Genomic DNA, 26,998 nt, shown 5'->3' on the forward strand with positions numbered 1-26,998 from the left:
CTGTTTGCTGGTTGTTTTTTGTGCAATTTTTTGCAATATTTTATGAGAAAGCTGATTTTCCCCCTTAGCTCTTTGCTGCTCTTTTATATTATTCTGAGTCTTCTGCTTGTTGTTGGACTGCCATTATTCTTCATACAACAGTATTGTTGTAATAATTTTTTTTTCTCAAAATGAATTGTCTTCATAACCACAGCAAGTCTGAACCATATAATTCTGACTTATTTCAGTTTTCCTTTGACATTTATTCACTATTTATGCACCAATATGAACACAAAAGCAGCCCTGCAGAAGGCATTAGGATGAAAAAGCACACTTGTCTTGACAATTATTTCTAAGATGTGCTGTTTTACTTTAAACACCTAAAAATGAAAGAAGGTTTGATGATAAGTATATACTTACTGTCCATTTTATTGAAGTATACTAGACAGAAGTAGAAGTTAATCTGCTTCTAATAATGTATATCCACCATTACTTTGGTTTGATCCAGGATCTTAACCTTGCAATTAGAGAAAATTGGGTGTGATCTATAAATTCAAGAATATATATTATTTTGTATGGTTCTGTTCTTTATTCATGTTTATTTTTGTGTGTAACAAATTTAAATAATGTCTCCAATGATTTTCCATTTCTTTTTGTTGACAAGACAACAAAAAGAAGCCATTAAAACAAGACAACAAGAAGTTTAATGCAGCTGTCCATACAGGAGAAAGTTAAAATAATATTTCAATAGAACTCGCTTACTATGCAGGAGTAAATTAGACAAATATAAAAGACAAATGCACTTTTCAAAGTGTAACCACTGCAATCAGTCACAGCATTAACAGCCTGATGCTGCTTATCTTCCTATTGCTAATATAGCTCCGATCTATTGTGATGTGGATACAGGATCTTTTGGGGGAATCCTGTTGTGTTTAACTAAGAATATTTTTCAGAGTCAATCAGTTTTAAGTTTAATTAGATAATCTAGGTAATTAACTTCTTGTCTGAACTGGCTTTACCGTTCTGACATAAGTGACAAAAGCAAAATCATTGCAACAGAAAGTAACAGATTTAAACTTTGGGTTAGATTGGAAACAAACCTTAACTTTGTTGATGAAAGTTTGTCATCACCTTTTCTACCAACAAGACAGTCACAAGACAAAGAAAAGTTAAAAACTAAACAAACTAAACTCATACAGAATGACAAGAATGTTGTAAATAAAAATTTTGATACAAAACTGAAGATAAATTCCAATCATAACTAATTTTAGTAATACAAAAAGGCAGGTAAAGTTGTTAAACTAACCTATAAGATTGTATCTTCTTGGTTGTATCAGGTAAATAACATTGGATTAAGCACTTGCAGATCATGCAGCTTGAATCAGTGCAATCCATATAATATTGATGCCAGACAGCAGTTTAGCCAAGTGAAGACACTCACACCATTCTGTATCTAGAAGAAAGTTCATTGATTATCTACCATTTAAACGGCTAGGATTCTATATAGCTACTGACCAATCACCTTTTCTATCACAGTTTTAGCCCCAGTAATTTAATTTGGGCACAGTTGTGCCCTCCAGCCCTGCAAGAAAGAAAACCAAAAAAGAGTGGGAATGGAAATGTTTCATTGGCACGTAGAGCAATGCTAACTGGAAAACACCTCCAACTTAAAATGGTATCAGTAAGAACAAGACGTAGAAGACAGTCAAGCAGTCGCTCCCTAGCTTAAAAAAATAAAAGAACAGCTATTTATCTAAAAGTGTTTCCCTGGAAACCATTTTCTTTATTTTATTTATAAGTCAGTTACTGATGTCCTTCCTGCCTGTAAAAGATTATCTGATCATCCTTTGCTTACCGTTGAAATCTAATTATCACAGACTGGAGGATAACATTCAGCTACGGTCAAAGAGGTAATGTTGTGTTCCATCATTTTATGGATTACTATTGTTTTCTCAGTCATTTAATCACCTTCTACCGTAATCTTGCTATTTGTCATTCAGGTGCAGATCCCTCTCACTCTCAATGGATTTATCCTCCATTAACCACAGTTAGCAGGGCCAAAGTCATGAGCTGGCTTTAGTGGGATTTCCGTGACAAAGCAGCAAAGGAATTAAATCACCGTTGCAGGTTGTGATTAAGATTGTGCACTGGGAAATCACCTTTTTTTATATAACCTAAAGGTTTCTTTTCAGCATAAACCTTTTATATGTAAAGTTATCTTAAAGTCATATTTTAAGGTAAATGTAATAATTGTTGTTTTTCAATGATAGCTTTTAATTTAATACGCTGCAACAGTTTAGTGAACAAAGACTGTTCACAAACTGTAACACTTCAAAGTGTCTAAAATGCTTAACAAAACAGTGGTTTTTGATCTGACTTACATGGCTCCAAAATGTGGGCTGCCTTTTTGTTATCTGTCTGTTCTGCCCTGAACAAGTTTTCTGTTAATTGTTTGAATGTTCAGTCAACGGGGATTGGACATCTCATCAGTTGTGCATTTTGAAAGCTGTAGGGAAAATATAGCCACACACCACAGGTGGGTAATGATGCTGCAGAATGAGCTCAGTCTCAGCACTGGCTGTGAGCTAAATGAAAGGGCTGTTTCATTGGGGTTGTTTCTCCCAAGGAATCTGAAATCCATTTGATCAACTCTAGATCAAATTCTAACATACTCTGATCACAGCTGGACTGGATTGCTTTTGCACTGATTATTTGTAGAAATAAAAAATAGCATTAAATATAAGAGGAAAAAAGAAGTAGCATTTGACCACCTTACACTGAGAAAGGCATAAGACCACCTGCATGTCAAAATGGGACGAAATTAATTAGTGAAACTTTTTCCAACAGCCGTTGTGTGATGGGCTAATAGAAAGCCTCCAAGTGTGATTTCTGGATAGGCCTCATATACCTACCTTCTTATTCACCTACCTCTAGTTGGAATTTTTCTGCTTCTTGCTTGAGTCATTCTCTTATAAAGTTTTTCCCTTTTTTTGAGTCTTTTTCCATAGTTGTATTGAGCGTGGTCTTTGTCACCGTAAGTGATTCCACTTTCATGAACCTCCTGCCTAAACAGTGTTTTAGTTAGGATGCTTTTGTCTTCCACCTACTTTGAGATTTTCTTCTTCATTCCAAATGTTTTATAGCTTGCTTTCCTGCAATGCCGGTGCTTACTTGCTGTAATTAAATGTAATCTATAATGATAAGACAAATTTATTGTCTTCATGGATAAATGAGTCATTTCCTCAGAACAGGGTGAGTTTGCTTTTCTGCACAGTTCCTTCTTCCAATATGTGCTGGTACAGCTTTTAAATAAAGGAACAGGTTGAGACTAGTCAAGTGGAAAATCACTTTCTACATCTTATCACTCTTCTCTGGATCCAAACTGCACGAGAACACAATGGCCAAAAACAATGCTGCATTTTTAGACTTCACAAGGAATCATGGAAGAGGAAAAACAAAAGGAGGTGAGACTAAAACAGGGTTCCCACAATTTATCATGTACAATTAAAAACCTCTTGTGAAATATAAGGCGTGCTTCAGTATCCTCTGGAAAAAGGCTCTATTTTCATTACTTGTTGCTTTTGTAATATACTCCTTAGCAATCAAGGTTAATTGGAGTAACGTCTTAAAAGACAACATTGTTATGCTAATGCTGGTTTCATGTCCCTGTTATCCAAGTGAAATCAATCATGGCTGAGTCCCCTGAGGTCAGCAGCCATACATAACAATTACCAGCGTATGTGAGACTGAGTCAAGAGTGCTAAATGTCAAACACAATGTTTAAGCTTTCACTAATCTAAAAATAAACATTTAAACTGCAGGATGATGCTGAATTTTAGACACTGGGTTCTCTCCATCCAGTGAAGTACTACTGGAAAATTTGTCGAGTACTCTATAATAGACTGAACATGTCTGTTGAAGTCTCATTGATTCCTCTATGATAATTCAGACATAAGAATCTCTCAGTTATGCTACAGGTTGACAGCAGCAAACCTGATGGCAGTTTTCTCTGTTGCATCTGGTTCGTCTGCTGCTGGAAGGTCGTCGGCCAGAATCTCCTCGGGACTCCGCGGGTCATTCAGGGGGACCTTCTGCTCTTTGCCTTTGATCCCCATTCCCGCCGTGATGGCATTCCACAAAGCACTCTGGGATTTAGAGCCTGCAGAAGAGAGAGAGATAGCTGCATAAAGAGCAACACAAATGATGCTCATGTTTGTTTACCAGCTGGTGTCCCAATACCATCTGGTAAATTAATAATATTAAATGTGGTGTACTCCCTGGAAGGATGCAACTTTCAGAGTCGCATACAAATGAAACAGGATCATTCAATTCCTTTGCAATGCTGCCCTCATGTGGATGAATATTGTCAGTGACTGTATACATTTGAAATGAACTCCCCAGCAGAGCAGATAGAGAAGCTGAATAAATATCAACCATTTCATGCATTAATTATGATCCTTTGTGTCAGAATTTTGTTCCAATTTTGTTTTTTTGATTTTCTTAAGGCATAAAAAAAAGGTAGGAAAAAAAATTTGGTAAAATATTTTTAAAATTTTTATTATATTTGTTTTAGGTGATCAACTGTAATTTTCTCCAAATACAAAGTTATTATTTGAAAAATACATCAGTAGCATTGTTCTTTAGGGGTTCTTTATCTGATATCACAATAATTTTTTTACCTGCAAGAGTCGTTAAGAGTCGCAAGAGTCAGTAAAAGGAGGGACAGAGTCGGTTGGCATGCTTTTTTGTCTGTCTGCCATATTTGATTTAAGAAAAATAATTTCTTGCATTTGCAGCTGATGGCCAGTAGTTGATAGTATATTTTATGACGCATTAGTGTCCACTTCAGTGGTCTGTGTGCATTTATAACATAAAAATCCACAAGAGGCACAAGAAAATGGCTTTTAGATAGCTGCCCACTGTAGTGACCACTATGCATGAAAGGGTTAAACACATCAATTTCTTTCTCAGAAAATATATTTATATTTTTAACAATCCAAGTAATCCTGGTGGAGTGCTGAGCTGATACAAACTTAAAAGCTCCTAAGAAGGGTGCTTTTTATTGTAGATAGCATGGAGAAGTATTACTGTGATAATATACTGAAGATGCATAAGTGTCAGAAAATGTAGGACATTCACACAGAGTCACACAATGGCATCCCAAGCCCCAAACTCCACTGTTTGTGTGGTGTTTAGAGGAAACGCTGCAATGGCCTTTCCTTTTTGAAACATGCTGCTAAGCCAAATATGCATTTAAACAGTTACAGTTTGGTAAAACATCTTCAATCCAAAACTTTTTCACACTCTCTGTTGGTAGTCTTTACTTCTTGGACAACTCTTCTGATAATTGTTTTAACTCCTCTGTTAGAAATATTGCAAGTAGGACTGATTTAAGGTGAAATTAAAATATATCCTACTCAAAATGACAGTTTTGAACGTTGTTTTGAAGGTAGTTTTGAAGATAGTCAGAGGTTACAGATATGGGTGGGAAGTGATGAAATCAATCTTATCTTTGAAAAATAAGGTTTCTACGATTGCTAGAGAGTGCTTAGCTCTCATTAGATGTTATCTTCATAATGACAGTTCAGGCTGGCACTAATAAGGGATGAAGTTGCCTTCTACTTATATATTTCAGTTGTGTTCTTACATTTCTAAGACCTTTGCTAGTTTTTTTTTTTCACAATTTTAGGACCAATTCCCTGTGTACATCTAATCTTAATTCCACCACTAGTAGCATAAAAAAGGCTGTACCAACTTTTGGTAGCTCACAAACCTAAAACTGCACGTGTCATTCAGAGACTGCAAATGTATCCGGTGATACATGAAATTTTGTCTTGCCAACAAAGAAAGATTTTAAAACCCATGCCAGAGTTTCTGTTTAATGACCTCTAATCTAACTGTTAATGAGGTGGCCATAAATCTGCATCATTAATATCTCATTAGTGGTGGGTAAAATGACCCTTTAATGGTTTGATCTGAATGGTGAATTGATTCAAAATGAATTATTTCAGGGAACTGACTAAAATTGAAGTGAAACTAATACAGTGCACATTAAACTTACGTGCAAAACTTGCCGGGGGTCTGCAGGAGCTCTCTCCATCTTCATTTGCCACTGATAAAAAATAATGCAAAAAATTGTAAAATCAATACTGAATAAATGCATAAAACATAAAACCACAGGATCTAAATATTACTTTCAATGCATTGAGATTAAATAAATAACTTCTTTTATTGTCTGAGTTTTGTTGCTGTCAGATTTAAGTATTTTCAGTGAGCTGAAAATTATACTGAAAAATGTTTCTGAAATTGAAAATAATTATTTGAGTAAAAAACCCAAAGCATCATGAATTGAAAGCTATACCATGCATAATAACTTAAACGTTATGTCACATATGTGCAGTAATTCCAATAGCATTTATCATTGGTAATTGGATATATTATTTCTTATTTAAAAAAATCCTATGTTTAGTGTTTACTGAGATAACTGGAATATACAGTTTGATAAAACTTGTTTTTTTGTTTAAGACTAAGAGTACGTTTGAAAAAAAAGCAGGTATTATTTTCAATAAGTTCATATTTCTGAAATAAAAATATATTTTTTTCATCATAGTTAATAAAAAAGGGCTAAAAAACAAAATTCATATCTATATAATGAATTACCGAAATAAACAAACTGTGCAATAATATTAAAATTTTGCTCTATTTTGGTTGTTTTATAAACATCATAATTTTTCCAATGCATTTTTTTGCATAAAGGAAACTATGCAAAGAAAGCTTTGTTCAATACCCGTGAACAAAGCTTCACGGATAATGAACAGTGAAGCTGTTCAATACCAGTTTCACTGGTATTGAAACTGGTATTGAACACAAACCACTAATAATTTAGATGTTCGTACACTAAATCACTTGAGACTGGCATCATGGTAGTACAGAGGCATCTTACTGAATCAGAATATCTAAAGCTTCTAAACCCAACATTTTATTTCTCAAAAATCTAGAATACTGCATTGAAACAAACAAAAAGTATTTTTCACATGCACACACGCCCACCAGACGCATGCACACCCCCACACACTTGCACATGCCCACAGTGCACACAAAATACCCCAGCTAAAAACAAACAATTAAAAGATAGTGGTTTATTCAAAACCACTCATGGCCATTCAGACCGCATGGCCAGGTTTTGCTCTAAATAATCACTGGGAAAGGCAGATGTCCAGCAATGACTCATTAACCTTTCCAAGGCCTTAATTAAATGAATAAACACATAAACACGAATCCTCTCATAGGGACTGTTCTGTCCGTTCATGTCACTCTATTTACCAAGATCATGGGCATGTTCATTTTCACATCATATAGGTGGCTGTCAAATTATTGTATTTACCTAGGTTTTATGTGTACGATATATGTGGGTGAATCCTCTTCTATCTGGCAGAGTTCTATCTCAAAGTTTTAAATTAAAGTAAAGCTTTTGTGCCCCATCCACTTTACCATTTGCATCAGATTGTGCTGACATATTTCCAAGATTAGATGACTAGACCATCTGCTCGATCATCCAGTGTCTCTGCTCTCTGTTCTATGTCTTTTTTCTGTTCAATCATATAGGTATGTCCTACTTGTTCTGCAGTCCTCCATTGTCTTTCACTTCATGGTGGCTACTAGTTTATGAACACCTCCTAAAGAGGATTGTGCATAATATTGGTGAGTCTACATCAACTCAGGTTACCTGGTTGTGAGATGTAAGATCACAGGTGGATCATGGCACCAGAGGATGATCTGAAAAGTGCTAACAACACCTTGTTGAATAAGTCTTATCTGGACACAAGAGGGACACACAACAGACTAGACTGTTGTATGTGTTATGCAATTCACTTTTTGCATTGAATTACTGAAATAAATGCTTTTTTTGGATGATATTCTAAGGTATTAAAAATTGTGCACTGTTGTACAAAAAAACTGCCACAAACGAGACACATGTAGAAGAGAGAAAAGATCTAATTGCATTCGCAGCAGTTACACAAGTACTGACGTAAACAATAGCTGAAATAAGAGTGTTGCTGCACAATAAGTCAATTTCTAATTATACTACATTTTACTGAAAGATAATATTGTGCTGCCAATGAGAAGATGCTAAGGTTAACTAAAAATAATCCAGTCCAAATACTGAGATGCAATAGCACAGATTAACAATAATAAACTTGTATAATTTTTTGGTCATTAGATGCTGATAGTAGGAAATACCAAACAATCCTAGTACAAAATTTTCCCAAAGGCAACAAGGAATGTCATCATCCATCATAGATGTAGAATGTAGGAGCTTCATTAGTGCTATAGTGAGGAATTGTCTAGACACATCTTCTAAGCTCATTTTATCAAATAGTTCCCAAACCTCTTTTTTATTAAGGATGTTTTTCTGTGACAGTAAGAGAAGATCAAGAGGGAATCACTTTTAATTCTCCACCAGCTAATTATACTTATGAGACTGAATGGAGCTCAGCTGTCTTCTAAATCTATTCTTCTATTAACAAGAAGTATTCACATGCATGAAATATCGTTTGATATTTAGCAGTACGTATTCATTTAAACAAATACAGGAAATAGTGATTCAACAGGTAGCAATATTGCAGTGTGTTGCATTTTGGGTAATGGTCTCCATAATGATCTTTTATGTATAATAGTTGCAAATGTGACTACGGGGAAGGCAAGAATAACACTTATCAGAGAAATAAATGAAAAAAAAAAATTCAAAAACGAAACTAAGCCTAAAGATCAAATTGGAGTAGCATATATTGTAAATTTCACAAATTCCCACAAACACAACCCTATAACATTGTAAAAATAATAACATTGTAAAAAGCTAAAAATTGAAGCTGATTTAGCTGCAAAGCATGGGCCACCATCATTCAAAACCCAGTGGATTAAGAACTGGATGTCACTTATGTATGTGGTGGTAAAAGGGACCCAATACTTGTGGCAACACAGTGTATTTCTGTCAAGAAAATACAATTTATCAAAGCATTTACATTTTCAATTAAGCTTCATTTATTTATTCAACTGTGTTTCACAATGATGGCAAAAAAATTAAAATGATGATTAAAAAAACACAACTGCACCATCAGTACAAAGCTCTGATGGTGCAGTTGTGTTTTTTAATGTTGCGGATTGCTATTTATAGCTTAGCTTTGTGAAAATCAACCTGAATCTGTCTCCAGTTTTAGGATTTTTTCCAACTTAACCTTTTTAAAGCTGCCAGTCAATAAGGTATTCAGATTACAGATAACAAAATATACTATAGGAATGCAAAAAAAAGAAGAAAATCTACTTGTTTCATTTATTCATATCCTAAGTCTTATGAGTACGTGAACTACAGTATGGGTCACTCATACAATGACAGTATTTTACTTATATTTTTGCTTCATTGAAATGGTAATTGCATACTTTTTCATTTCACATGACTTAATTGAATTCAACCAGCAATGTACCTAAGCTTCCAAAGTGAGAGCCTCTAATCAAAATTGCCTGTTGTGGTTAATTGTTCAAATTCTTGTGGGAGACGCATGTCTGGTTACATAACCTCAGAGTTTTAGGGCCATGCTTTGTTAAGTTAGCTGTCTTTCTTACTGCTGCGCACAGTATGGATCATTGAAAAGCAATAACATCCAAATGCAAACACCACATAGAGGCCAGCATCATGTTGAAAGATATTCTGGACAATGCACTATTATAGAACGGTATCTGTTTCACCCTTACTTTATGGCACTAATTGTAATAACTGTAATTGTAATTAATTTGCTGTCTCAACGACTGAATGTTGTATTTTGTTGCAGAGTTTCATTTTTTCCATAACAAAAATCATGTAACAGATGCAAACAGAAACACCAAAAAGCGTTTTAAACACATCAGCTAGAACTCATTGTCCTTGAATGAGCAATGCATATCTCACAACAACTTAGCTCACTGTGCCTCCGCCACAGAAAAGTGTCTTGCTTGGATGGAAGAATTTGCACAGCTCATGTGGAGAAAGAAGATGCTGAATTTGATTCATTTTATGAAGAGTGGGGCTCAGAAGTGAATGTGGGAGAAGCTCAACGTTTTTGCACAGGATGAGTTGCACTTGAAAGTGTAAAGGGCCAAATCATCAATCTCACACTTTGTTTCTTACATTGTTATAGATGAATGTACCTACTGGAGTTACATAACATGAATTAGATTTGTGAAGGCCCCTATTGAAAGGCCACATGGTTGATGTTAGAGGGTTAATGCATGTACTCAGATAGATGTAATTACTAGAGTAATGGTTGGTAGGCACTCAGTGAGATGATTTTGTGTAGAAATTTGCACAGTGTGATCTAGAGTCGACCCACATTATCTTTTGTAATAATCTTTCAACAAAATTATTTGACATACAGTAAGGGTAAAAAGAAAGCACACCGCTTTAAATGCTTGGGTTTTAGGGATTTTCATTTTTTAAGATTGACATCTTGAGTTTTTCACAATCTCTTCCATTTTGCTTTAATCTTTTAGGAACCTATAACTTAAAAACTAAAATAGGAAGTTTGAACCAAAAATATCACAATTGGCCTTTACATTGGTTTTCAATGCATAACCTTAGAACACACACACAAAAAAAAGCAAACAAACAAAAAGAACAACTTTTAATTCCCTGCCATGAAAACAAAATACTGGCTTTCTAAAAGGAATATTCCAGAGAAACATGTGGTTGCTTATTGTTGACATAAAAATATATGTAGCAAGCACATTTGCTATAAATATATTTGCGGCAAGAAATGTATGCGAGTGAGATGAGTGTAGGCAGACACAAGAGAGCAGATGTCGCCTCACCCATCCAAAAATGTCTCGCCTTTAGAAGCACTTTTTGCCCCAGGATTATGTAGAAAAATGAATCCTAAATTTTAGGAATGCAACAACCCACACCTGAGGGGTGAGAATGCAACAAAAGTCATAGCGTTGCTGGAACAGATTGCTTAAATAGCCAGACAAGCAGCTATGGATGCTGTTTTTGAATCAGAATAGAAAACAGAAAGACATTAAGCAGAATGTTGAAATTGTGTCTGGATAAAGAGAGGGCCAAAATTTATCTTCAGTGTTATGAAAGACTCATTACCAGTTATAATGATTGGTGGGAAGCAGTTCCCTCTAAAGGTAGTAGAACCAGTTATTAGCTTATTACTTTTCCAACATTGGAGCGGATTGAACATAAAGCAATCTTTTGTAAATGTCTTTTGAATTTAACTAGATTATCTTATTATGATCCCTTTTTTGATGATCTGAAATATGTAATAGAATGATGTAAAACAAAAGAAAGCAGCAAGGCGTTAAAAACTTTATCTTTGTAGGCTGTTTGTGCAAATATTTTCTGAAAATGTACAATCCATATCTGACACAAATTGTGCAGCACATTTCACAACATTTTAAAATGTCACATTGTCATACATGTAATTACATTGTTGTGGGTTCTACTACTGAACCTATAAGGTCCAGACTTAGAGAAAACAAAAAGAAAAGCTGGGAAACTATTGATCAGAAAACAGAGTGAGACAAGTAGCATCAAACGAGGAAAAATGTTTTCAATGTCATGAGAAAAAAGTAGATAAAAACAGGATTATGTTCTCACCATGGAAACAGAAGTAAGTGTGTGTATGGTGTCTAACTTCAACACTGTGCTCACTGATCTTTGACTCTGTGTCCTTCTGCTTTTAGCTTTCTTTTTTGTTCTTCTTTCCTCACCAAACACAGACAATAAAGCAATAAGTTTCCACTAAAAAGATTATCTAACTGGGTGGGTAAACTAGAACATTCCTTGAATATAATCGTGATTGTACAGAAGAGCTGAACTATGTGTAATTTTTAATGACCAATTATTCTGACTCTGTGGAAAACAAGCAGCACCACACTTTCAAATGTCTTTCTTGATGGAGTTTCAAAGCTGGTTCTTCTATTGAAGGTCATAAAGACATATAAAAAAATCTCACAACTCATATTCAAGCTAAAGAGATCCAACACTGTGAAAGCGTCGGGGACAGACGTCTGCAAAAGCAAAGAGGAAGCAGGAGCAGCAAACTCGTAACTGAAATGGGTGTGTAGAGACATATTGTGCTTAAATTATGCTTAAATTAATGATACTGTTATGTTTATGTTCTCTTGTTTGTTAAATTTTTCTATTCAATTCCAAATTCTAGGCTGTAAATGCATGTCTGTACAAATGCAATGGAACAGCATGTTCCCTTTCATAGACAGTACAATATCCAAGCTTAAGCTAAAGGTGCCTCATTTGTTCTTGCAAAAAAACTTTAATAATTTATAACCTTGTTGAGGTGGTGTATGTCAATAGTGGACAGAGTGTCTGTGAGTGGATGTTTTAAAGTCTTGCCACATTTTCAATTGAAAACAGGCGTTGATTTGGATCTCGTCGATTCCATTGTAGTTTGGGTTGTATGATAAGAATTGTTTTACTCTTAACATACGGCTGTCTTCAACAAGGTTTCTTTCTGTATTGCTCTGTACTTGGCTGGATCCATCAAAAGCATGCCCATAGCATTATGCTGCCACCACCATTTATTTCCAGAAAGATTGTGTTTTCAAGGTGACATGCAAATGTTTGTGCAACACAAAACATTTTTAATGTAAGCTTAAGATTTCGATTTGGTCCCATCTGACCAGGGAACGTTTTTTTCAATGGTTGTGATAAATTTTGAATGGGATTTATTATGGCTTTCTTTCAATAACGGTTTACTTCTTGGATTAAGGCAAAACTGTAAAGAGATTATAATGACTTAAAGATTGGTAAGAAGCTGCAGCATGTAACTTTTACAAAAATATATTTTTACATGTTTGTCAAGACTGTCACTTTGTCATAAGAGTACTGTACAAGATGGTGAAAATGTGAGCTCCTCTACCTCCTCCCTGTGCTCCTATTGCCATTAGCGGAAATGTGCTGCTCCCAGTCAAAAACAACCAATCAGAAATAGGATTAAGGTTTTATCGCTGCTAATCACTGCTGGTTTCAAATGTTGATATAAAAACAACTGACATTTTACCTACTAAGGAGTCACTTAGCTCTTTACTTAGTATTTATTGTTTTGTGTATCACCATCACTTTGACATATTCGAAAAGCCTCTCCACAGTCATTTTTGCTTAACTCAGACTTCTATACAGGGGTATTAAAATCAGATGAAAAGAACAATTATTACTTTGGTGTGGGAGAATAAATTTTTCTGCTGGAATAACTCATGCTGGGCCAACATTTATCAAGAAAGTGACAATGAATCACATGTCAATTGTCTGATGTTCTTCCATCAGCTTTTGAGAAAGAAAGACAAAATGGCTTGTTGGTAATTACAACCTAGGGTTTAAGCAGAACAATGCAGTGCTCGAATTTGGCACACAAAAAAATACTATTCACAAATTATACTTTGGGATACAAACTAAACAGAACAAAGAGGAAACCACAAAGAGAGGTGATTTTTTTTAACTGCACAAAAAGGGCTTTAGTGCTGGGCACTCCAAGACAGCAGCTAAAAGGCTAAAATTGCACCTCTCCATATGAATCTTGTAACATCAGCTACACTAATAAGCCTAAAACATGACAAAACACCTCGCGTGGAATCCACACAGAGGCTGCCAGCTACAGTTCAGGTTCAGAGTTTAATAGAGGAGAAAACACAACGAGTCAAGACAGGCAATGAGGCAGCAGCGGTTGGGAGTCACGCATCAGAGGAGGTGATGCTGTGCAGGCTGAAACCTAAGACCATTCAGCAATTGATTGTGACACTTGTGGTTTACCATGACAACGGCTATGCTTGTCGGAGAGGACTGTCATGATACTGAACACGTGTTACTGAGATGCTTTTTACATTTAAGAGGATGCGATCATGTAGGAGGAAAATCTAATGTATTTTCTGTGCAATAATAAAATCATTTAGAGCAGCTTTCAATGCCTATACTCTCCAATTTGCAGAGCATGTAACTTTTTTTTATTCCTGTCTGAAAAAGCTTATCATGAAGATTTGTCCTGTTTGCCTGAGATTAGAGATTGCCATCTACCGTTTCCAGGAAAACTGATCTCAGCAACCTGTGGCCCACAGTTCTTACAAGGTTTTATCACAAAGGTGATTTTCTCATTAATTCGAATCCCATGTGTTGCATCTGAGAAATACTGAGCAGAACAACATGAAGAAGTGGAGAAATATAGTATAATCTAAGTAAAGCTGTTAGAAGTGACAGATTTTCAACATATCCATGGCATTTACAATTTTACACTCGCCATTGTGTAACTCATCTTATGTATTGCCAATAGATGACAGGAGACTATTGTGTAAAAGAACAGTGTAGGCAATCTAAACAAACACTGAGTGTAAAGTACAGCTTTCCTTTTACATATTAAAGAAAGTGTTTGTGTTCTCACCAGTTCAGTTATACATAAACTGAAATGCAGTTATATATATTTGTATAGAATTGCCATACAAGAGATACAAGAGTGCAACTACAAGAAAGCAGACATTCACCTGAATGAAATAAATTATTACAAACCTTAACTCAGTTAACGTGCTTACCATATCCATTACACATAAGGAATAAAACAAATCTGATAACTTAAGAAACTGGCAACTTTATTTAAAGACATAATATTTCTCTGTTTGTCTGCCTTGAAATTTGACATGCTGCCTCTGAGGTGAAGTGGGACTGGTCCTGATTGTAATCACCAGGGCTCAATGTTCCCAGCATGCTTAAACCTGATTGGTCGTCAAATAATAAGCTGATTCAGCAGTTATGACTTGTTTAGGTTTGCTTTTGATTTACACCATACAACATTCACACACTGATGCTTTCATAAACATCCACATCCCACACCACAAATTCAGCCACACTCACTACACAAATGCTAAATTCTTTTGGTTTGTTTGATTTAGGTTTTACGTAAATCTAGGTTAATTCAACAAACTCAAAATTGGCAGATGATATAAATGTAGAATTTATGCATCCATCTACTATTCGTAATAACATAATTTACTTTTCTGTTATCATATTGAAACCATCCCATGTTGCCTTTCAAGCTTCTCCCAGCATTTACATCTATTGGAGTCAAACTCCCCCATAGCAACAATGATACAGGTGTGGCAAAAGTGCAGGCACAGTTTTTAGCCTTATCTGATTTACCTATACTTGAAAGTTAATGTCCCGATAGCTTGCAACAGTGAGCAATAAAGAATATGACCAGTGGCTTTAAAATGCAGTTTCTTTTGTCAACAAAGGTGAGCCTCATGCCTGAATGTGAACGCACCTTTTTCTTATGATTACCAAACAAAACTGCCTCATGACTAGCCAGCATGTTTTGTCTAGCATCACATTTTGTACATGTGTTGTGAAAACAATGGTTCCCCAAACACAGAAAAAGTTGCAAAACTAAATTCTATCTGCTAAGGACACAAATCATCTGCTGTCGACAGCTTGGAGAATCTTCAAGTTGTTCTATTTACAAAAGGCTTTCATCACTTACTCTTACGAGAGTAAAAAAAAAGTAAAAGACTAAGTAGCACACAAGTTTATCAACTGTGGTTGTCAAGACAATACAATGAATTCCCGGTGACGTCAGCGCTAGTCCTAAGTCCCCTTGTTTCCATGGTGTAGTTGCATTATAGAAGCGAGCACTAACTTCAGCCAGATGAACTAATGTTTCAATTTCTCAGATACGCACAAATGGGATCTTTCTTTGAACACGTTTAGTAGGTCCCAGATGCCTCATCGCACAGAAGCACAGGATATCAGACGCACATGTATTTTGATCCTTATGCACACACACACACACACACACACACACACACGCGCACCTCTGCACACTGAGATAGCCTGTAAACAGTTTCCTCATGCCTTGCATGCTTCTTCTTACCGATGGTGATGTTGAAGCCATCAATGCTGAAGGTGGCACTACGACCCTTCCTAAATCGATGCTTTTTAGAGTTAGCCTCCATCACTTCAGCACCCTCGGGTCGCCCCCCCCAACCCCCAACTCTCTGTAACCTTGTTTCAGCGCCTCTTGTCAGTTGCGTTGTGCTGTTTTACTTCGTTAATGTAACTCCACTCATGGAGATGAGAGAGGAAAAATGCAGCCCTCTGACTCTGGTTGCTGCTGAGCGCTAGAGGAGAAACTGTCAGACTCTCTCCACTTCTCGCTACAAAAAGCAGAGTGGGAGAATTTCTCCAGCCCTTCCCTTCCCAGAGTCTTTGTTGTACTAATCTTTTCTCTCCCTTTCGCTCCGTTTTCCTCACACCTCAACAAGCTCATTTCTAGGAGCTTACGGCTCTCTGATTTGTTTTTCCTCCTCTCGATTTTTCTCCTTCCCTCCCTCCCCGCTCTCTCTCCTCATCACTCTTTCCCAAGAGGTACAGTAGGTGTGTGTGGTGGGTGGTGGAGGTGGTGGGGGTGGCGGTGGTGGTTAGGCAGAGAGGACATCTCTAGAGGTGTTTGAGTGAACGTGACTCCACCTACTGTCAAGAATTTATAGCAAGAGAACAAAAGCTCAGAGAGATAAAAAGGCAAAAGGTTACAGGAGTCTGTTATAGTTTTTCTCAAACAGTTGAAGACGTACAGAAAAAGTAACCTAACCTGATGTAGTGTTATACAGTAAGCAAATCTGTGGAAGGGTAATAATCTGTGTTTAGTCAGAGCTAGTAATTAAATCAGTGCCACTACTTTTTAATTTTTGGCACAGAAATTTGAAGGTCAATAGAAGCCTACATGGTATTTATTTGAATGATAAACATTTAACTCTAGTGCAAGGACATATGATCCAAAAAGAATACATTTTTTCAGCTTTATCATATTCCTACCAATACATTTTTTACCTCATCTGTTCTGATGTGTACAGCAAAAGCGAAAAAGCTCAGCATGTTTGCACCATCTGACATTTAGTTATGTCATTTTCCCATGTTTCATTCTCCCCACTGATTGGTATCCGAGTGCTCTTTATGAGGGCTTCTGCCATGACCTTCTCCCAAATTCAATAAAACAAGCCCTTTTAATAAGATGTGCAAATTAAAATGACAAGTTGTTTTCAGAATCTGAGTCTTTGTTTAGGCACAGTCCACAGCTTCTCGATACATGCAGCTTGGTCTTGCTGATGAGGTTTGTCAATCCGACTGTAAAGCAATCCGAATCATTTCAAAGAGACTGCTTATCACCGTACCTTTTACGGAAGCGCCTTCATTTTGTGCATTTTGCCCTCATTCTGAGTTTATTCCAACTGAGCAGCTTGGCTAAAAACAGCCACAATCAGTGTAACATGACAAACACAATGTGACAACAAAGCTTGGGGATTTAGAAGCATTATCACATCTCTGTATTTAATAAAGAGCTTGTAAACAATCCTGTTGACTGGAAACAATGGATTTACACATCCTAATGGATTTTTTAATCACAAAGAGAGAGCATAATTAGTTAATTATCTTCAGTTTATGTGTTTGTTTTTCATCTGACTTTTATGTGTGCCAAATTTATGAACCCTTTATTACCCATGACAAGGTGATAAGGCTAGACAGCAGTTTCACATGTAGTATCTCTAGATCAGTTCAGACTCCCACATTGTCAGGCTTATAGATTAATAACCATGTTGTAGGACTGGAGCTAAATATTTTATATAACATTATGTTTTGTTTTTTTGACATGCACAGAAGAGGGTTTTATATTTTCTAAGGTAAAATTAATCTTTTGAAGTCTGCAATTGTGTTCAAGTTCTCACAACTCCTGAACTTTTTCAGATTTTGTGAAATGAAAGTATTATTTTTTTAAATTACCTTTAAAAATAAAAATGTGCATCAAACACACCATTCATAGTACTATACTGTGGGTATGTTCTTCCTTTGTAGGAAACCATTGTAGAAATGTAAAAAAAAAAACACTCTCCTTCCAAATATGACCAGAGCTTGAATAATTTTTCTAAGAAGAAGGAGCAAAGATTTGAAAACATTTTTAAAATGATATATTATTCTACTTCTATGTCATAATCTTTTGTTAGACAAACACAAAACATCCCAAAAAGATTAAATTTAGGTTTGTGGCTATAACATGACAAAAAGTGAAATACGTTCATAGGCTCTGTATGTTTATTGTTTAGACTAAGTTGCAGTAAAAGTGAACTAGTTTTTGGTCCAAATGGAAGGAAATGTAACATTATTTGGCAAGGGACTTTAGACATCTGTCTCTTTATTGACACTCTGTAGTTCATTCTGGTATTTCCCATGCCAAAAGGGATATAGTCCTTCTAGTTAATTTTGGATCTGGCCCTGGGTCACCTCTTAGTGGTATGTGCTAGGAAAACCTCCACCTGCACCCACCCAATAAGATGTCCAAACCACCTCAGCTGACTTTTTTTTAAAGTAGCAGCATCTGTAATCAAATATCCTTACCCTTTCTCTGAAGCTTTTGTTCCTTTGGTAATGATCCATATAACTAGTAACTCAACAGCTTCACTTTTCAGCTCTTTCTTCACCAGAATGGAGCCCACTTTACTGCAAACAATGTCTCAGTCTTTCAATCTATCTCTCACTCTGTCCCACCATCACTGGTAAACAAGACATCGACATACTTGTATTCTCCCACTTGAGGCAGATTGTGATCTAACCTGGATGAAGCAATTTACTCTTCAAGTTGAGAACATTGGCCAGAGACTTGTAGGATCCTGAATACAGGTTTCTTATTTTCTCTGCCTGCAAAGACTAATAAGGAACCCACTTTGCATTACTTTTATATTTCAAGATATTGTTTATGCACTGTTGTGCATTTTTGAAAACTTCAAACATGACATTGACATTATGTGAAAGGAAACCTTCTTTACTAAAACATTCCCAGTATAATAGTAATGACGAGGTTGTAGAAAATAGTTAGCAAGAAACAACAGCATAAATGACCACATTAAGGATGAGCAACCTGCATTCAAACAATGATAAATGATCTTATCTAAGAAACACAGGGAGGAAACCACCCTTAAACCTTGACATGTGATATGCATATGGAATGACAGCAATAAAAACGATAAATGTATAACTTGTAAGAATTGCGTTAGAGATATTGTCCAAAATAACTCCTAGGAAATTGATAACTACTAGGACATCAAAGCAAAAATGAGTTGAAATGAGACTATGAAATTTCAGTCAACATGATAAACACTATTAACAATGCATCTCATTTCTTCTGAAGTGAAGAAATATAGCTCACAGTATTTCTTCTGTGAGCTATAAAGCCCTTGACGTTCTCTTTTTGTGTCACTCTCTGGCATCTCCACAGCTTTCAGTTAATTTTGGAGTTAGCAATTTATGAGTACCTAATTTTGAACTCTCTCACTCGAGTCTAAAGCTTTCACATCAAGCAGGCCCTTGTTCAAGGTTATTCTTTGTGTTAATAGGGGCATGTCTGGAATGTGACTGCATTATTATCTTCTCTTATTTGCAGACTTTGACTAAATGGTTATATCTAGTCTGTTAAACCTCAGGTGTGCCAGCCTTATTAATGGTTTTCAAAAATAATAAATAGTGTCATTAATAATATTAACATAGCCAGGAGTAATGTGTAATTTAGAGTTAATATGTATTAAAGGGATGTATTTTATATGAAACTGTTCCATCCAAAAGCAAGTATTTACATGTGTTGCAGTATGCTCAAACCTGCCTGCTTAATAATGCATTGTAGGGTTAGAGTGGAGATTATATAACTCACTTAACTGAAGAACTGGAGTACTTCTGGTGTTATTTTTATAGTGTTTTAGGTGACAGTGTAGTCTTCTATAACTTTATATTTTGCCTAGTAAAAGTTTAAATAGTAGCTTTTCAAACAACACTGATAAAAGCTTGTGCAGCTACAAAAGCTTGAGGTATGTGGAGGGATTCAGTACTTTGTTGCTGTGGTGCTAAAAGCAAATAATTACAATGAATGTCCAGGTTAACATTAAATGCCCCTGAAGTCAGCATTTATTTATTTTTTGTTAAATGACTGTTAACATCTGAGTGAAGGTGTGAGTGTGCTACAAGGAGTGTGTTTGTTGGATTAACAAATAGAGATCGCCTCCTTCTGGTCAAACATGCTCATGTTATACCTGAGTTGCAGTAAATAGCTAAAAAAAGATATTTCTATACACCAGACATCTTCTTTTATGTTTATTTTTCATTGGTTTAGATCACCCAGGATTACAAGAATTATTTATATTTTCTAAATTCCAAGATAATTACACAAAAGATTTTGTTGTAACTACCTTTCAATCTGTGTGACGTGGGTAAAAAATTTAGGGTACCTTTCCATAAACTTCTCACTTTAGTTTGCTCTAATTTTGGCCCATTCCTTCAGACCTAGCTAGGGGTAACTAAGTTAGGTTTATTTTCTTTTTTAACTCTTTACAATTTGATTGTGGAAAGTGTGTGTTTGAATCTGTCTGACATCTTTTTCTTTCAGCAAAGCTTCAAAGAATAATGCTTTTCAAATGTAGCCATTCATAAATCTAAATAATTATGCAGGGACAAAAATGTGTCTATTCTGTATAAAGAAATTAAACTGATAAAGAAATTAGATTGATCTTATCCATTGCTGTTTATATTTTTGTCTTAACACTATAGCATAAAATGGTTATATTTTTACTCAAAGTTATTTTGTTATTTCATATTCATTCACACATCTAACACAGACCCATATTGAGTTTTAATGCAGATTAAGTAGTTGGGAAGTAAGCAACACTGATTATATATTTATTGATAAGTCTGAAGTTATACTGTCAACAAAATGACAAACTTAGCAGTAAAAAATATGATTATTAACATCATTGACCTAGGAGTATCTCAATATTTTTTTTTACCACTGTATGAGTGGTAAAAATCTCACTAGTTTTCACAAACTCAATTTTTTTTTGTAGAACTTGGGATTAATGTAAAAATGATTCAGTCTATTAATATAAAGGGAACAGAAAAAAAGTATATATATTTAAGAATAACTAAAACTTCATAAATGACAGACCAGAAAATGATGATCATAACATTCCAAGTCTTTAGGCTGTAGAAATTCATCTTGAAATTTTCAATGTAATGAATTTAGCTGGATCTACTTATATTCATTCCCCTGTCTTTATGCCAAATTATAAATGTAAGCATCAGCTTCATAGGTATTCTAATAATGTCTATATAATAATCCAACAGCACCTCCAAAGAAGAAGCCGAGTGAAATTTCCTCTTTTGCAACAAGCCTGCCATCTGTAACCCATGAAAGAAGTAACAGCTGCAGCAGACAGTTTCTGGTATATACCAGCTTTCCCCAGGGAGTAAACCAGATTTCACATTTTAATCAGGACATGCGAAGAGGCAGCAACATGTGTATCCTATACTGTGAAGGAAATAATTTAATGAGTAAGAAGATTTACAAAAAAGCAAATAGAAATATAGAAATTATGGGGATGCTGATTTAGTTCTTGAGGATGAAAAATATTAAAGAAAAACTAATTTGCTTCGCAGGGCTAAAATAATTTCCTGTCCTGCTCTGCGGAGATCAGGAAGTAATACAGCAATATATATATATATATATATATATATTTTTTTTTTTTTCTATTTTAATACTATTATCAAGATGGAAATCCAGTCAGGTGTGTCTCCTCTTTGCCTGGATTTACAAGAAACATGCCAATAGCGAACTGGTTTTCTCACACAGCCCAAAAACACCTCTGTAAATTGGTCTCTGTAAAATTGTGTGAGGTGTGTGTATGTGTGTGAGTGCCTGGTTATTGGTCCTGAGTCTCTCTGTGTTGCCCTGTGATGGACTGATGACCTGTCCAACATGCACGCCACCTCTCGCCCAATCACAACTGGATATAAGCACCAGCCTCCGCCTCATTAAGACCATTTCTGTTTCACACAAGCAAAGCTTCATTTTTATTGTAATTTAGTTAAATACATAATTACATGTGTGTGTCACTGTGGTGGCAGTGGTGTGATATGTGTGTGTCACCAAACAAGCAGTCACCAAAAACTCCAGCTTATTTAGGCTTTCCACCAGCTGTTATGACAAAATTGGTTAATGTCTTTGGCAGCCTTTTTAGTGCTTAAATGATTCATTGATTTTTGCTCAGTAGGTAAACAAAGGAAAAGCCATCAGCCACAAAGATTGAGCAGAAATTATAAAGAAAGTGACAAATCTATCATAAAACTTCCAAACACCTTTTAAAAGCCCACAGATATATTCCTAAACATAAATTTAAAGCAAAATATGAAGAAATAAAGTTGAGTATAATTGCATTAGTAAATATCTACTGAATCCTAGTTGAGGTCTTTCTGCTTCAAGGATCATCGCAACATGATTATCACTAGGCAACAGGAGAACCAGTCTGACAAGCTGGTTACACTGCACAGCAGATGATAAGAGTTTAATTTAGCAAATGGCACTCATTGGACTGGTTTTATAGCCCCATTTTTATACATAAGCCATTATACTGTTTTTAATTATCTGCATGCGTGCCTCTGAAAAATGCAACAGATCAGTCAGTTTTGACAGCAGTTTTGCACACCTGTGTGAGTTGAAGTCACTTTTCCTCTATTTTTTGTTTCTAAAGTTATTTTTTAGAAATAAACATTTTTAAAACTGTAATACAATAGGTTGCAAGCACAAAAACACAGCTGTTTTTTACTGGCGTTCACAGAGGAAGAACTGTTGCTCAACCTTTGATCTGGTCATCAAACACTAAGACAGGGAATCATCAATAGACATTAATTATCTGTGAGGATAAAGGGAGGTGAACAAAAACTGGTTGGAATGGAGACATCCTCTTGCAGAAAAGTGATCTAAACATCACAAAATAAAAATTTTTAACGAGTCAATGCTTGTAACAATAATAAACATATAAAATTATCTCAATAAATGTAATTTTGAACAGATAATGATTTTACATATTTTCAGAATGTTCCTAATTATGTGATCTTATTTGTTGTTTTATACATACTGAGGCTTTCTGATTGTTCTGCCAGCTCATCACATTTAATGAAAATAACTATGCAACAAAACTGTAAAACAAGCTCATTACAGGTCTCCCCTTCACTGTGAAATGGCACACACTTTGTCAGTCCCCACACCACTGTCACCACAGTGACACACACATGTAATTAAGACACATAAGGTGCCAGGGAGCTTGCCTTTTCCCCTGCTAAATACTCATTAGAGAAACCTTTAAAGATAATGTTAGCCTGTGTTGCAAACCACAGGGAAATAAGCTGACAAAACAGAGTTTCATGAATCGTCATCTGGATCCTGCTGCAAAAAGACGACGGAAAATGTGAGGAAAAGATGTTTTGAGCCAAAGCTTGCACAAGTTAGCTAATGATTTAGAGAACAGCATGGTTTCAGAGTAAAGCAGGCAAAGTCAGCTGAAAAAGTCTTTGGTCAGTGATCAAAACAATTTGAAGCTTTTGAACATCTCTCAAATAGCAGACATCTCCCTAAAAACAACTCAGTGAAACAGCAAACCTGTGTTGTCTGGACCATGTGTTGAAAAATGTCAAATACCACCAAATGACATATTCACTAATGTTTTCTGCGAAATTAAATTAAATTAAATTAAATGCAGCTTTGAAAAACTTATGTTGCACTTGATTTTATTTAGAGGTTTCAGATTAAAGGGGGTGGACTACAAATCTAAGGTACTCTCTTCTGATTTGTATGAGCAGTATGAATACCTTAGAAGGCAAAGCACTGCTTCTGTCAAACTTTAAATTATGTTTTCTTCAGGCTTTATTGTTTATTTATGCAATGTCACCACAATGTTAAATTCATATCACATATCCACATATCCAAACAGTACTATCCTAACTTTTACATGACTATTTGTTTATGAACTTCTTGCCACTTTACATATTTTAAACAATTCATGCATACTTGTGCATTCTTTCCTTTACATAATCAGAACTGCACATGCTGCTTAAAGTAGCGCTGCTGGAGGAAGTATGCATAAATCAAACTTTAACAACAATGACAAATGGTGGGTACTTGTATAGCACTTTATCAAGTTGTAGGACTCCAAATTGCTTTACAAAACATTCAGTCATTCATCCATTCATGCACACATCCGAACGCTGATGGTGGAAGCAACACTGTACTCCGATCTGCACAATGACAGATGTTAAGTTGACATTCAATCAGGTGCCTCCAGGGCTTATGACCATCACCCTTTTTGTTGTGTTTTGCCCAACAACAACACAACAAAAAGGTGTCTAAGATAAGAGAGGGGTTTCAGGACAAACTCCTTACCTCTGAGCCTCTGCAACTCCAATAGAAGATACTTAAAAACTGGTTTTACACTTCTACATCAAATATAAATCCTATGGCAATAAAACCCTATTATTGTGTTGCTACCTGATTTACTAAACGAATAGCTTGTGAAAAAAGATCTGCATGAAGATCTCCAGTTATATGAATTTATGCATAACAGTGCCAGAACCAAACCACATTGACTTTGCATCTTTTTTCCACATGCGAGAGGCTTCAGAACATCCACAATGTTTTACCATAAATTTTTGTGTTTTTTTTATTGTTGTTGTTTGTTTGTTTGTTTTGTGGCCCCTATCTCTAGTCTTCAGGGGATGGTGCTCTCCAGGCTTTCCTGTTCTCCTGCTTCAACATATTTGAATTAAATGAATAGATAATTAAGGAGCCTCTTCAGAACTCGTTGACATGCTGAGGAGGTTGTACAATCATTCGAAAGAGGTGTGTTGGAGCAGCTTATTGAAATTTGCTGGACATCAACCCTTCAGGAGGAGTGTTGGACTTTTGTTTTGAAGAATATTAAAAAAAATACTCATATTCAGTCAAAGGAACAAATACACTAAAGAAAAGCAGAATATTTTAAAAGATCTTATGAGAAATCAGCAAAGTGGGTGGTTATATGTCACACCTCTCTTTGAGGAGTTGCTATACTTTTAACCAAAATGGTTTGTTAATAAATTGACCTAAAGTTAAATAAAGAGCTAATTAAAATTAACCATGAACTATTAGTAAAATCCAGTTGAAACTGTATGTTAGACTCTTATTAACATCTTATGACATGTCACAACTTGGATAAATGTTTTTAATTAAATTTTTATAGTCCTCTGAGATGTCTGGAACCATCACAGCATGTACTTATTACAAATAACATAAGGAAACAGTGGGAAATTCTAGTAAAATTATTCTACAGTTTCTTTCTGACTACAGCTAGAAGAATCAAAACTTTTTAGTTTTTCAAAACAAAAAGTTTTGAAAAGAAATTCATCTTAGCAAACCTACAACATTAAGTCTAGTTCCTCATGTGAAACATACTCAGGAAGGTGACCTATTTCTTGAGCCACAATTGGAAATGAGTTCAGGATAACAGCAGTTTTTGATAATCACAGCAGATTATTTTTACATCTTGTTGACTGACTGACTGTACAACAACTTTGAGGACTTGTCGCATGCTCTTGGAAGTTGAACCTTAAATTAGCCTGTTTAAATTGATACATATATAAGAATCTTGTGTTGTACAGACTCGTGATAGCTTAGATAGTATGTTCTGCAGCTGTCAGGACAGATGAGAACTAGCTCTCCTAATAACTAAATCACAGTTGAGGTTGTTACGGCTGCTGGGTCTGCCTGACACTGAGGGGAACCCGACCAAATGAGCTAATAAGCTGATAGGGAGGCAGGTGTCTGTGTGTTTGTTCATCAGGAGGAGGGAATAGATGAGTGTACAGTCAGGCTGGGAGTCATGATGAGACTCCTTATTACACATCAGCCTCACTGGGGAGCATGGAGGAAATTCAACAGGAGTCGACACTGTCATATGGTCATGGAAACGCCACAGTACAGAGGATATTTGGGGAACCAACCAGGGAGAGGCTTTTTTCCTCTGAGACGGACAGACAGGGAGCTGAAAGCAGAGGTGACAGTAATGGAGCAAGGAGAAATGAAGATAAACAGCAGCAACTAGAAGCCCACTAAAAACTTTCATGATGTCATCTGGATTTCTATATACGACAGCCAACAAGATTAGATTTTTATGTAAGAAGCTTATCCTACATGCAAGCTTATTTTGACACATTTTCTCTATAGCTAAGGTAAAATCAATCAAATTACCCAAAATTAACTATTTTTACTTAATAGATGACTATTAGGCTTTTGACACTATCAGGCTCCCGTAACCTTTACAGACTGGCCCTTGTACTATTTAGGTACCTTTTACATTTTGGAGGTAAATGATTATACTAATTCATGTAGTAGTACCACAGGTAAGGGCAGCTGAATAGAATAACAAGTCACACTTTTCACATTAATATTTGTAAAATAGTGTGGAAAACCATGTATCATTTTCCTACAGCCGTCTTTTTCTATTATGCCCTATTTTGTTTTGATATCATATCAGACTCCAATAAAAACATGTATGTTTCTGGTTGTAATGCACAAATGATAACCACTCTTGTTCCAGGATTACTTTTGCAAGGTATCCTGAACAAGGATTACATATTTTGTAATTTCCAAATGTGAGTGTCCCTGCATGCTCTCAACACATATTTAAAAATTCTGCTGTTGTGAATTTGCTCAGATAGAGCTGTCAGTTTCGCTTATTTCAATCTCACGGACATCTCAAACATCAAAGAGATGTTTGGTAGTAGAGATATGCTGTATTGTGACCGACCTTCAAAGAGCTCGGCATTCATTCAATGAATACTTTTTCAGCAGCATATTCTTTTGATCTTCTAAAGTGACCAGTTGCTCTCATCTGTAAAGAAATATGAGAACTGAACAACAGAGAGCTGCAGAATAAAAATAAAGCAGGGGACAGAATGTTCCCTATCATAAACCAAATCTAACATTTCTTATCACAAGATTTTTTAAAATTAGTTTAATGTTAAGATAGCAAGATGTGTAATGCAGTTTGAGTAAAGAGAAAGACAAATAACATCCCTACTATTTAGATCTACTAGGTATTACTGTTTTAAATAAAGTTTTATGTTGAAATATGGTTCTGC

General features: G+C 35.6%; 1 protein-coding gene across 3 annotated transcripts in view; it reads right to left on the reverse strand.

Annotated features, from left to right (window-relative positions):
- The window catches only part of pde1cb (phosphodiesterase 1C, calmodulin-dependent b), a 101,705-nt gene that overhangs the window by 72,488 nt on the left and 2,219 nt on the right, over positions 1–26,998 (reverse strand). For 2 of the 3 annotated variants that reach the window (XM_032565882.1, XM_032565881.1), the window contains exons 2-3: positions 6,041–6,091; positions 3,973–4,138 (exon numbers count right to left, since the gene is read on the reverse strand). In XM_032565882.1, coding sequence (XP_032421773.1) covers positions 3,973–4,138; positions 6,041–6,091 — 217 coding nt within the window. Of the gene's footprint in view, positions 1–3,972; positions 4,139–6,040; positions 6,092–15,887; positions 16,297–26,998 lie in introns of those variants that run through there. The other variant, XM_032565883.1, reaches the window with a different exon arrangement.

This window comes from Xiphophorus hellerii, chromosome 6 (assembly GCF_003331165.1).
Source record: "Xiphophorus hellerii strain 12219 chromosome 6, Xiphophorus_hellerii-4.1, whole genome shotgun sequence".
Lineage (NCBI taxonomy): Eukaryota > Metazoa > Chordata > Actinopteri > Cyprinodontiformes > Poeciliidae > Xiphophorus > Xiphophorus hellerii.